At 46.7% G+C, this 12,763-nt stretch overlaps 2 protein-coding genes across 3 annotated transcripts in view; both read right to left on the minus strand.

Moving 5' to 3' along the window:
• Nucleotides 1-2,296, minus strand: part of MFN2 (mitofusin 2) — a 31,227-nt gene extending 28,931 nt beyond the window's left edge. The window contains exons 1-3 of one of the 2 annotated variants that reach the window (XM_043996647.1): nt 2,160-2,296; nt 1,233-1,349; nt 679-767 (exon numbers count right to left, since the gene is read on the minus strand). The gene's annotated coding sequence lies outside the window, so the exon portion shown is untranslated. The remainder of the gene's footprint in view (nt 1-678; nt 768-1,232; nt 1,350-2,159) is intronic. The other variant, XM_043996648.1, reaches the window with a different exon arrangement.
• A 3,118-nt stretch (nt 2,297-5,414) lies between these two features.
• The window catches only part of PLOD1 (procollagen-lysine,2-oxoglutarate 5-dioxygenase 1), a 50,825-nt gene continuing 43,476 nt past the window's right edge, over nt 5,415-12,763 (minus strand). The window contains exons 17-19 of the mRNA XM_043996649.1: nt 11,352-11,498; nt 7,127-7,252; nt 5,415-6,460 (exon numbers count right to left, since the gene is read on the minus strand). Coding sequence (XP_043852584.1) covers nt 6,305-6,460; nt 7,127-7,252; nt 11,352-11,498 — 429 coding nt within the window. The 3' untranslated portion in view covers nt 5,415-6,304. The remainder of the gene's footprint in view (nt 6,461-7,126; nt 7,253-11,351; nt 11,499-12,763) is intronic.

A 12,763-nucleotide genomic window follows, 5' to 3' on the forward strand; every position in this document is an offset into this window, starting at 1 on the left:
ATGTGGCAGAATAAACAAAAGCCCACAAAGCCTCCCTTCCCTAGCTCAGACACTCCACATCCTGGCTTCTTCCCCCACCCCACACAACTTATCAAGTTGTCCACTTCCAGGAAGGCTTTTCCTCCGGCACAGAGCAGATAACAGTTAAATAACTTCAGGAAGTAGAGAAAGCCTGGGTGTGGTAGATGATATGCTGGGTCTTGAGTCAGAAAGACCTGAATTCAAATTCTTACACTGAAACTTAACTGTGCAGCCTTGGGCAAGTCATTTAAGGCCTAAGAGCATCAGGCCACTCTACTAAGTCACAGATGGGTCGGATCTGTTCATGATGCTGAGAAATCACTATTCCCACGCACAACTGCAGACCAAGGGCTTAGATGATAAAGTTTTCCTTAAGTCTGAAAGTCTATCTGATTGGTGGCCATTTCCACCTCACCTTAAGAGAGCTTTCTAAGAGTAGTTAATGTCTTGCTATGTCTGAGCCTGGAAACAAACCCAATTCTACATTTCAATTACCATTAGTATGATCTACTCCCAGGTAAACATCGGGTTAGCTCATACCGGAGTTTAGTTGAGGTAAATTAGTTATCAGGGAATGTAGGAGGGAGAATGAAGCAAAAATCTCTCATGTGGCTTTGGGTATGAAATGCAATGCCTGAATTCACACCATTTTCTTACCCAATTTTATGTAGAGCAACTTCTAGCAGGAAAAGGGGAAAAAAGGATCCACGGGACGGTCCACCAATGTAACTGATACAGAGAAGAAGCTGAGAAATTAAAACGGAAAAAAAATGAAAAGAATGGAGATGAAGGAGAGTTTTCCAGCCCAAGTCAGGAAATGAACAATATGGAGAAGATGAAGAATCACAGCATGGAGAGGAGGGAGAGAACAGGAAAGAGACATTTGCCAAAGAGTATTTGTTTTTGATTCTAATGCTTACTTTCCTTCTTTCACAACACATGAAATCAGGTCCATTTGGTTGGAGTGAAATAACATTCAGTGGAGGAAAAATGGATCCCCCAAATACCAGAACTAACAAAAGGTTTGACCCAACTTGTTTTATTCTCACAAGGACAGAAAGGATTCAGGTCTGAAATCACACCAGGCCAAGACTCAGTCCAAGGGGCCCCTCAGTGCATGTCTGTGGTGTTCTCCTAACCTTGTTTAGGTGCAGCCTCGGCTGTTCCCCTCCAGTTTAAGGCACCACAGGCCCTGAGAAACCAAGACTTACTTTTTGAGAGGTGGATTGTTTTCACAAGGCTGACATCATGAGCTCCGATGGCCTGGAAAAGAAGGGAAGGATCCGGGCATGTCCCCCTTCCACAGGACGGCCGCTGTGTCCCCAGAACTGTGAGAAGGAAAGGGGGAGCTGTCACCAGGAGCCCTGGGCCAGGACCAGGCTCCTCTCATGGGGTGATGACACCAAACAAAAAACAGCCCTGGGCTCAGCTGGCTCAGAAAGGCCTCTTGCACGGGCACATGCTGGCAAGTTGGGGTGGAGAGCAGGGGCAGGGACTGACTAACCCTGCTCACTAACCCTGGGGCATCACAACACACCTGGGCATGGGGCTGGGCACGTGGGCATGTCATGTGCCCAAGAAAGAACACAGGAAAGGGGCCGGCATGGGGGAGGAAACCTGGCATGGCCAGTTGGCATGGGGGGAGCCTGGTCTGGAGGAGAGCCTGGCATGGGAGAGGGAGCCTGCCATGGGGGGAAGCTGGATAGGTGAGGGGGTCTGGCATGGGGGAGGGGCCTGGCATGGGGGGAGAAGTTGGCATGTGGGAGGGGGCCTGGCATAGGGAAAGAACACCCGGCATGGGAGGGCTGGTCTGGACGGGGGCCTGGTATGGAGGGGAGGGGGGCCTGGTACGGAGAGGAAGGGGACCTGGCATGGGAGAAGAAGCTGGCACGAGGGAGGGGGGTCTGGCACGGAAGAGGGAAGGGGTTGGATGCAGAGGAGAGTGGGGAGGGTCCAGGATTGGCGAAGCCGCAGATGAAGAAGGGGCGCGGGCCGAATTGGGGGAGGGGCGTGAGGCGGGGGCTGGGGTACGTGAACGGAGGCCTGAGGGCTCGGTCCCGGCTCTTCGCCCGCCCGCCCGCGCCGGCTGGTCTCCGCGGCCTTCTCCCGTAGCACCGCCGCCGCCCGCGCTCACTCACCTTCACCTTCTCCGAGCCGCCGCCGCCGCCATGATGCGTAGTGACATCATCAAGCCGCGTCAGTCCGTGAAGGGGAGTGGCGCGTCGACCGCTCCCCGCCCCCCCCTACTTCCTGCTCCGGAATCGGCCGCTGGAGCTGACCGGAAGATCTCCTCGAGCTCCGAGAGGGTCCACAGTGACCCTGGCTCGTGCGGGGTTCAGCTTCTCGTTCAGGCCCTGCGGCTCCGCTGGGCACTGGTGGTTGACGCCACTAGGCGTGGCCCGCGGTGCACCCAGGGAGTCGTAGTTCTGAATGGGAGCAGAAAGGCCCTCCCCGAGGGGCGGGGCCCCAGGGTGCGCTGGGATTGTCAAGGGCGAGGCAGCCCTGGAAGGGAAGGCCCAGTCCAACTGGGACTGGTTTCTGGGCCCCACGGCTCCAGCACACCCACTCTGGAAGGGGGAAGTTTAATGCAAATCATCACGCATCTGTACGTGTTCGACACAGCTCTACACAGGGCTTATGCAAATTTGCGGAGTTAGGAACCAAGTTCAAATCCTGCCTCTGTTACCTGACCACCCACCTCAGTGACTTTGACCTCTGGATCTGTTGTATCCACTGTAAAATGGGAATAATATTATTTGTAGCAAGGGCCTAACAGTTGGTACTTGCTACAAATATTGTTATATACTGATACATAAAAATAATATACTGTATCATTATATATTATATACTATGTATGCTGTATAGTGTACATTCTATGCTATGGTATATACACAGTATACATCATAATATATACTATATGATAACATATATCATGTTGTTCAGTTGTTTCAGCCGTGTGCAACTCTTTATGACCCTATTTAGGGTTTTCTTAGCAAAGAGTGATTGGCCATTTCCTTCTCTAGCTCATTTTACAGATGAGTAAACTGAGGCAAATGGGGTGACGTGACTTGCCCAGGGTCACACAGCTAAGTCAGTGTCAGAGGCCAGATTTGAACTTATGAAGATAAATCTTCCTTAATCCAGGCCTGATGCTCTAGCCATTGTGCCACCTTGTCCCTATAGCATATGTTATATATATTCCATAACATAGTGTATCTACTATATTCTATATATTCTATATACTTTTAATGGTTGAGTATCATGATCAAATGAGATCACGGGCACCAAGCTCTCTGCAGACCCTAGGACACTCTAGAAACAGCCCATTTTAATCATCTGGGCAGACTATAGCCTTGACATGGTAGAAAGCACCCTGGGTTTAGCAGCAGAAGACCAGGATGGGAAACCTGGTTCTGCTATTTACTACCTGTGTGACCTGGAAAAGAAGCTCTGCCTTCCTGAGCTTTAGTTTCCTCGTCTGTAAAAAGAATCTCCCTTTGAGTTCTAAGCCCTGTGATTTCAAAGTCACAGAGAAGAAAATCAGATGGTAATATTTTTGAAAGAGGTGGTGGACTACAGTTCTGGAATGAGGCATAAATGTATGCCTCAGACACAGTCGATTTATTTTGTTTTGCTTGACTTCCTTGTTATGAGGGAGGTTTCTCAATCAAAGGGGTGAGTCACTGAAAATAACAGGGATGTACAATTTTAAAAGACCTTCTGACCTCTGATCTGGTCTCCTGCCTTCTGCATTATCTTGCTAGACAGTTTCTTCTATAAATTCATAACCTGGCACTCTGGGTTAATGATAAGAACCTCATGAGTTTGCTCAGTATAAATCAGTTCCCCTGAGCCTGATCCACCCCGATCCACCTCTGAGTAGGGTAAAAAAGTAGATTGTGCAGAGCTGAGACCCAGCCTGAATAGCCAGCTGACCATCTGCTCTACCCCCAAACTCTCTCTCATTTCAGAAGGGATTCAAATGACCATCTGATCCAGACCCTAGCCTTCAGGCACATCAGAAATTATTAACCCCATTTTACAGATGAAATTATTAAATACCAAGGAAGTTAAATCATTTTCCAAAGGTTACACAGCTAAATCCTGATAGAGCTTATAGACAGACACAGAAACCTGCTGCTTCTTAAGCCTCCCATCAAAGAGAAAGAATTTGTTGCTCACCTATTGTTTATCAGCAGAAGGTGAGACCTGGTAGAAGGTGCCAGGGAGGGCATTAGTTCCAATCATCCCTCTCTCCCCTCACATAACAAGATGAGGGATTTTGGAGGAGCAGCTTTATCCTTCTATCGATAAATAACTATAACCACTGATGTAGAGTATTTGGAGGCCCATCAGGGGAAATGGGATTAATCATGTTCTGCTTGGCCCCAGATGGCAGAAGTCAGAACAATGAGTAGAAGTCATAGAGAGACAGATCTTGGTTTGATGTCAGGAAGAACAAATGTCCTAATAATCAGAGCTATCCGGAAATGACATGGACTGCCTCAGAAGGTCCTCAGTGGAACACTGGAAGAATAACCGCTTTTTAGGGACGTGGGGAAGATGTTCTTGGTCAGGGACAGGTTGAACTCTCTGGCCCCTGAGGTCCCTCTCAAACTTGAGATCTTGGATTCCCTCCACAGCATCCGGCACAGCGCTAGGCACCTCATCATACAGCATGGATCATATCATAGAGCCAGAAGGGACCTCAGAGACCATCTGGTCTAATTCCCTCATTTTACAAGCGAAGAAACTGGGTTAAAGGGAAGACAAGTGACATAGCAGCATAGGGCTAAAGCCGGAAGGGACCTTGGAGTGCAGGGCCTGGAGTCAGGAAGACCTGAGTTCAAATCCAGCCTCAGACACTTAATAGCTGTGTGGCCCTGGGCAAGTCACCTAACCTTGGTTTGCCTCATTTTGCTCAACTTTAAAATGGGGATAATAATAGCATCTACCTCCAATGGTTGTTGTGAAGACCAAATGCTATAATATTCATAAAGTGCTTAATACAGTGCCTGACACATAGAAGGCACTATATAAATGCTATTATTATTCTGCTTTATAGATTGGGAAACTGAGGCTCAGGGCACGAAAGTGAGAATTAAAAGCTGGGGTCCCTCACTTTACAGATGAGGAAACTAGCAGATGGGGCCTCCAATTAGTTGAATTTAATTATCCAGGCAGTGCAATAACATCCTGTCTCTGACACTAGTGCCAAGGATTGTTCTGGGGATCGCTATGTTCTCTGAGGTCGACCTCAAGGGATTAAAGACTTCCTCTGAATGTCCCTAACTCCCCAATGTAGCAACCATTGCTTTTTAAACTGCCTAAGGCCCTTTAATTCTCCCTAAACACACATGTACATACACACTCTCAGAGGATGTCATTATTGGTTCTTTTAAGTTTTAATGTTAAAAACTCTTGTTTCAAACTGTCCATGTTGGTCAAAGAGCCCGCCAGTCAGTGAGTGAGTGAGTGAGTGAATGAATGAATGAATGAATGAACGAATGGATGAATATGCAGGGGAGTGTGTGTGTGTGTGTGTGTGTGTGTGTGTGTGTGTGTGTGTGTGTATGAGAGAGAGAGAGAGAGAGTGTGTTCCAGTGCTGGTCTCCCAATCATCAGAGGTTGACCAGCCAATGCAGGGACCGATCTGAAACATAAATAGATTCCTTGCCTGTCTCCTTGATCCTGGCAAGGGCTGATGTGGGAGTGAACACTGAAGCCCACCTTGGGCAAGAGGACTAAAGATAGTCTGATGCCACACAGCAGATTTGGTCTGTGATGGGAAGCAGAGTCTGAGGACTGGGCTGACTGAGCTGAGAGGGATGGGCACGAAGAGGACAGTGGTGTTCAGGAGTGGGGATCCTGTGCCAGGAGGCACCCCAAGGCTCAGTCTTTATCCGGCAGCTCCCTATTTGGCCTTAGTTCAGCGCTGGGGTTTACTTCTTGGAGTCTATTCAGTTTCACAGTGTCTCCAGCAGAGTTTGGGGGATACTCAGTTCCTAGAGAGCAGGAGGAAAACATTTCAGGAAGAGAGGGCTGGGGACCGGTAGTCCTTAAGGCAAAGGGTGTCTCCTAGAGCCAGCAGGCCACGGCATTGTGGGAATGATGGGAACACCAAGTGTGAGACAATCCATTCCGATTCCCATCCTGGGCTTTTAGTATCAAAGAAAGACAAGAAGAGCCCTGAGGCTCAGCCAGAGTTAGCCAAGGATCAGTCCTGAAGCCCCCTGGCCTGGTCAGAAAAGGGGAAAGGTCCACAGTGACAAAGTCTGGGCTTTTAAGGGTCGACAAAAGAGACGGCGATGTATCGAGTTCCTTTGGTGGTTGGGAGCCCTTCGTGGTAATGGGTGAGTCGGCCTGGATGCATGAGGGTCCATCCTTTTCGAGGGGCTCTGATGGAGCAATTGTAGCGGATGAACCGGCAGCCTCCTCCCTAGGATACAGAAGATGGGGATCAATGGGGAAAGGAATTCCAATCCTAACATGTCCTTCAAGGTCTACCTCTAGTCCCTCCCCCTCCAAGAATGCTGCTGTCCGAAGGACCATCCATCGCAGGCCTTAGCGATCCCTCCCTCCTCTGAAATCCCATAGCCTTTGGTCCCATCTTTGCATACTAATCAGTGGTGACTAGTTACAGTGAGAGAGCACTCAAGAGATGCTCTAGCACAGGGGACGCAGACTCTTTATTCTCTACCAACTCCTGACGCATCAGCTTGCTACCCATGTTGTCCCCATTTTCCAGCTCCTCCAAATTCCAGCCTTAACCTTCCTCCCTCTAGAAAGCCCTGATGGTTTGGGGGGGCAGGGGGTCCTGAACTGCAATTCCACTGGTGTAGGGAACTCCCAGTGGTGACAGATGGGCAACTCACCTGTAATTTAGTCTTTTTTTTTTTTTTTGTCAGGGCAATGAGGGTTAAGTGACTTGCCCAGGGTCACACAGCTATTAAGTGTAGTAATTATATAATATAATTATCCACCCTTATCTGCCATAGGGTTCCAAGTATCTCCTGCCTATACATCCTGCGTCCAAAGCTATATTCCGTTGACCTCTGACATCACAACCCTTCTACCAGATACTGGGCCAACAGGAAGCTCTCACCTCATAATCCACGCCCACCCTATTGAGGGCGATGTTGATGGTGAAGGTGGATGCATCATGGTGTGGCATCAGGGAGGGCTGCTCATCCGGCTTGTAGCGGACCACGAAGGCCAGATCAAACTGGGCCTGGGAGCAAGGGGAAAGGACAGAAAGCATTGCTCACTAACACGGTACTGGGCACGGTTTCTGCAGCAGACCCCATAACCCCCTTGGTCATCAGTTCACTTTTGGATGGGGGTGGACATGTCCTATTTCAGGCTACAAGTATTTCTAGTAGGAGACAGCAGGGATAGCAGGGACAAAAATGTCAATGACCACAGAGGCCTTCTCCATACCAGCTGGACAGATCCTTGCAATAATCAATAAATCAACAAACATTTGTTAAGTGCCTGTTATTCTCAAGGTACGTTGGGTGGGGGTGGGGATTCAAATAGTCCCTCCCTTCAAGGAGGGACCTTATCTGGAGAGATAATGGCTGAGCTTTGGAAAGCCCAGGGTCAGGACCACATAATTTTTTATTTTTTTTTTTTTTTTTTTTGCAGGGCAATGAGGGTTAAGTGACCTGCCCAGAGTCACACAACTAGTAAGTGTCAAGTGTCTGAGGGCAGATTGGAACTCAGGTTCTCCTGATTCCAGGGCTGGTGCTTTATCCACTGCGCCACCTAGCTGTCCAGGAAGCCCAGGGTCAGGGCTTAGAACCCAGGGGCCTAGCAGCCATGGGCTGCAGAGGGAGTGATCCAAATCCCAACATCCAGGAAATCCCTGGCTACTCAGATAAATCCAAAGAATGCTCGCTTTCTTGGAGAAAACCACCATTTGGTTTGGAGAAAACCACCATTTCTCTAGAACCTTGGAGAATGACTAAGCCACTTTCTCCCTAAACAGACCAGAACCCTTGGAGCTGTGGCCAAAGAGGAGCTGGGGTAGGGCCACCCCATGCCAGCCCTTTGCACTAGGGTCAGAGAAGCCTGGATAGGAGGAGCTGAAGCCAGAGCTTCTACTCCTCAGATATTGGAATGGCCTTCCATTTCCTTTTCATTTGACAAATGAGGAACTAAAGCAAATAGGGGTTAAGTGACTTGGCTAAGGTCACACAGCTAATAAGTGTCCAAGGCCACATTTGAACTCAGATCTTCCTGACTTGCTCTATCCACTGCACCACCTAGCCACCCCTCTGTAAATTCTACAGTATAGCAAAAAATGTTCTATTAGTGGCTGCCCTAACCCCCATTTCCCTTGTTGCTGCCTCTCTGTGCTCAATCATAAAGGCCAGCCCTCAAGGAGAACTTGGCTCTTCCCCTATAGTGACCTGCCCTCAGTATATAACACAGACAGGACCCACTGACTAAGAGGAGCCTCCTCTTCCTGACTCAAGGCTCTGTTCAGGTACCACTTCCTTCATGAAGCCTTCCCTGATTTCTCCCACCCCAACTTATTAGTACTCTCTTCCTCTTCAGTTTACCTTGTCTTCATTTCTCTGTGTACCTGTTGTGTCCCCCAGTAGACTGACTGTTTCATTTGTTTTCCCTTTGGATCTGCAGGCCCTACCTAGCACACAGTTCCTGGCTTATAGGAGGGGCTTAATTAAAAATTGCTGGGGGCAGCTAGGTGGCGCAGTGGATAGAGCACCGGCCCTGGAGTCAGGAGGACCTGAGTTCAAATATGACCTCAGACACTTAACACTTACTAGCTGTGTGACCCTGGGCAAGTCACTTAACCCCAATTGCCTCACTTAAAAAAAAAAAAAAAGAAAAGAAAAAAAAATTGCTGAACATGGCCCCAAAGAAGAGATAAGAGGAGATACTGCCCCACAATTCTTTGCAGAGGTGGAAGACTCATGGGTATGGGATACTGCATAGATTGTCAGATTTGTTTTTGATGTATTGATATATTTTGCTAATTTTTTATCTTTAAAAATACTGTTTGTCGGGGGCAGCTAGGTGGCGCAGTGGATAGAGCACCAGCCCTGGAGTCAGGAGTACCTGAGTTCAAATCTGGCCTCAGACACTTAACACTTACTAGCTGTGTGACCCTGGGCAAGTCACTTAACCCCAATTGCCTCACTAAAAAAAAAAAAAAAATAGTTTGTCCTATGGGACAAACTGGAACAAGGGAAGGAGACAGATACTGAGGAAAATTTACTTGATGTTTAAAAAAAAACACCTTTAAAAAAATAACCAGTTGCAGAATTGAATTGAACCACAGAGAGGCTGGCTTGCTTAATCCTCCCAGGCCTTGCTGATTTCCTGGCATGTGATGACATAAGGAAGCCGGATTCTTCTCTAATTTCTCTTCTCAGGTATCTGGTGGCTAGAACTGCAGCATCATTCTTCCTGGGAGAGTGTTGTGCTTTCCTTCCTCAGGTAGTATGGACCATCTATCAGCTTTGCAAATAAGCACTAGCCCAAGAGATGGGGGTATGCGAATGGAAAATTCAATACAAGCCAATTCAGTTCAGAGCAGGATTTAGTGCTGGACTTTAGTGGTCATCCAGCTCTATCCTTTTAGAGATGAAGCACATTTATTAAGCACTTTCTATATGCAAGGCACTATGCCTATAAAAATGATTTTAAAAAACCTTTGATTTAGTCAGTTCTCTATATGACCTGGGGGAATGGGCTGAAAAAATCTGTCTTTTTTCACATTCAAAGGACTTGTTTAAACAACTCATTTGGCACTTAGCACTGATGGCCTTGTAAAGTCCCAAGCTGTTGATGAGCTAGTGATGTTATTCATTCATGTATTCAACTATTTATGTCTTGTCTCAATGATAGTGGAAGATCCCCAAGGGCAGGGTCTTCTATATCATGGTATTCCCTGGGATACCGTGGCCAGGACTGAACATACAATAGGTGAACTCAGTAAAGAAATAAATGAAGAAAAATATTGGTGTTTCCTTCCTCCTTGAGAGGTAAAGAGGTGGAGGACTACAGGGGAAGAATGTTGCATACACCATCAGGAATAGTGTCTGTTCCTGGCTGGTTTTGTTTGGCTCTTTTTCTTTCTTATATGGAATGGCTGGGTGGTGGAAAGTTTATATCAGAAAATGATTGGTTTAGAAAGGTATTAAAAATAACTTTTTAAAAAGAAAATAAATTGGGGGCAGCTAGATGCTGCAGTGGATAGAGCACCGGCCCTGGATTCAGGAATATCTGAGTTCAAATCCGGCCTCAGACACTTAACACTTACTAGCTGTGTGACCTTGGGCAAGTCACTTAACCCCAATTGTCTCACCAAAAAAAAAAAAAAAAGAAAAAGAAAAAAACCTGGCCTACTAATTACCCAATTGAGAAGACACTCAGACTGATTTTAGAGCTACTTTACTTCTTTCTCTCTTTTTTTTTTTTGGTGGGGCAATGAGGGTTAAGTGACTTGCTCAGGGTCACACAGCTAGTAAGTGTCATGTGTCTGAAGCTGGATTTGAACTCAGGTCCTCTTGAATCCAGAGTGGGTGCTTTATCCACTTTACCACCTAGCTGCCCCCAGAGCTTACTTTAATTAAAGATGACTAGATTCAAGGGCATGGGGGTGTGATGTTTAAAATCTAAATGTGTAATCAGCAAAGTAAATCACTCTCACTTAATTCAATCAGTTTAGATTAATCTCCAGGGGGGCCTTTGAGTAGCTGCCAAATCCCATCATTTTCTCACAGGGGTAAGCTTTTTGTTTTTGTTTTGGTTTTTTTTGGTTTTTTTTTAGTGAGGCAACCGGGGTCAAGTGACTTGCCCAGGGTCACACAGCTAGCAAGTGTTAAGTGTCTGAGGCCGGATCTGAACCCAGGCACTCCTGAATCCAGGGCCAGTGCTCTATCCACTGCGCCACCTAGCTGCCCCAGGGGTAAGCTTTTAAAATAGCAGATTAGATCAAGGAAATTGTTCTCAGACTCAATGCTGTGTCAGTTGTTGGGCATCCCCATCCTGAAGGGGAAACATAGACCACTTTGTTGGCACCCAAAGGTCCCCAGAAGTACTTGGGTCTGTGCCCAGTCCAGAATACTGAAAAGAGCCCACTTGACTTTCACTTTCCTGGAAGGAGGGAACATCAGGAGCCACATCCCCTCTCACTGCTTGGCTTGGGCTGGAGAGTGGGGGAATTTCACCCCAGTGGCCTGATACCCAGCCCTCTCCCCAAATCTAAGTTCCCTCTAGGGTGGCATTAGCTTAGCTGGTTCTCGGGCCCCAGCCAGGGTGGTCTTCCTTGGTCAGGGACTGACAGACGTTCTTACCCTGGTATAGTATCCTGGGTAGAGTTTCTCAGTCATGGGGGCGATGTATTCCACCAGAAACTTGTGCCACTCTCTTTCAAACGTGATCTGGTTCATGTGGATGTCAATTGTTGGGACGTTTTCGTAGCCTCCCTGAATTCGGGTGTCCTGGAATTCAGTAACCAGAGGGTACCAGTTAGCCCAGTTAAAGTAGACCCCAATAGCCCTTGTACTTTTAAAGCAGCATCTGCAGGGAACTAGAAACAAAGTGGAAGCCCATCAGATGGAGAATGGCTAGACAAATTGTAGCACATGGATGTAATGGAACCGTAATCACAGTGCTCTAAGAAATAATGTATGTGAAGAATACAGAGAAGCACTGGAAAGATCTATATAGTGCTGAGCCAAGAAAACAACAGACACAGTGGCTGCAACGATGTTAACAGATAGAACCACATGCAAAAAAAAAATCAAAAGTCATTGTTGTGAAATTATCATGAATAAGCCTGGCTTGAAAGAAGAGAGATAAGAGCATGCAACAGTCTTTCTCTTTCTTTTTGTCTTAAAAATACTATTTATTATATAGGATGGTTCTCTTGAAAGGGGAGGGGGATGGATGCTAGGGAGGGGAACTATGATGTTTTTTTAAAAGACAGGAATAAAAAGTTATTTTTTTAAAAAGAGAAATATCAGGGCAGCTAGGTGGTACAGTGGATAAAGCACCAGTCCTGGATTCAGGAGGACCTGAGTTCAAATCCAGCCTCACACACTTGACACTTACTAGCTGTGTGACCTTAGGCAAGTTACTTAACCCCCATTGCCCTGCCAAAAGAGAGAGAGAGAGAAATATCTTCAGAGTCCTGACTGCTTGGTTTTGTTTTTTCCCCATACCTAGCTGTAAGTGGCTAGGTGGTACAATGGATAAAGCCCTGGATCTAGAATCAGGGGGACCTGAATTCAAATCCTGCCTCCAGAACTCACTACCTGAATGTCTTAGAGCACATCATTTCACCTCTCTCAAGTCTCAGTTTCTTCATCTGTAAAATGGAGATAATAACAGCACTTACCTCCCACTATTATTTTAAGGAGTAAATGAGAGCAAGTAAAGGGACTTTGCTATAGAAATGCTAGTTATTGTTATTACTTATTATTCCCCAATCTTTTTGTGTATTGGATTGAAAATCTTTCAGAATGAAAGTAACCAGGTTTCTAAGTGGGATCATAGATGTAAAACTGGAAGAAAATTGAGGCCAACAGAGGTTATGTAACTTACTAAATGGCAAAGCCTGAACTTGAATCTAGATCCTCAGACTCTAAATCTAAGGATCTTTTAAATTTGTCTAAACCGGGAGAATCTGAATCTTTTTTGTGTACAATGGCCCCCTCTGGCAGTATCTGGTGAAGCCTACTGACCCTTTTTCAAAAGAATGTTT

This window comes from Dromiciops gliroides, chromosome 3 (genome assembly GCF_019393635.1).
Source record: "Dromiciops gliroides isolate mDroGli1 chromosome 3, mDroGli1.pri, whole genome shotgun sequence".
NCBI classification, from domain to species: Eukaryota; Metazoa; Chordata; class Mammalia; order Microbiotheria; family Microbiotheriidae; genus Dromiciops; species Dromiciops gliroides.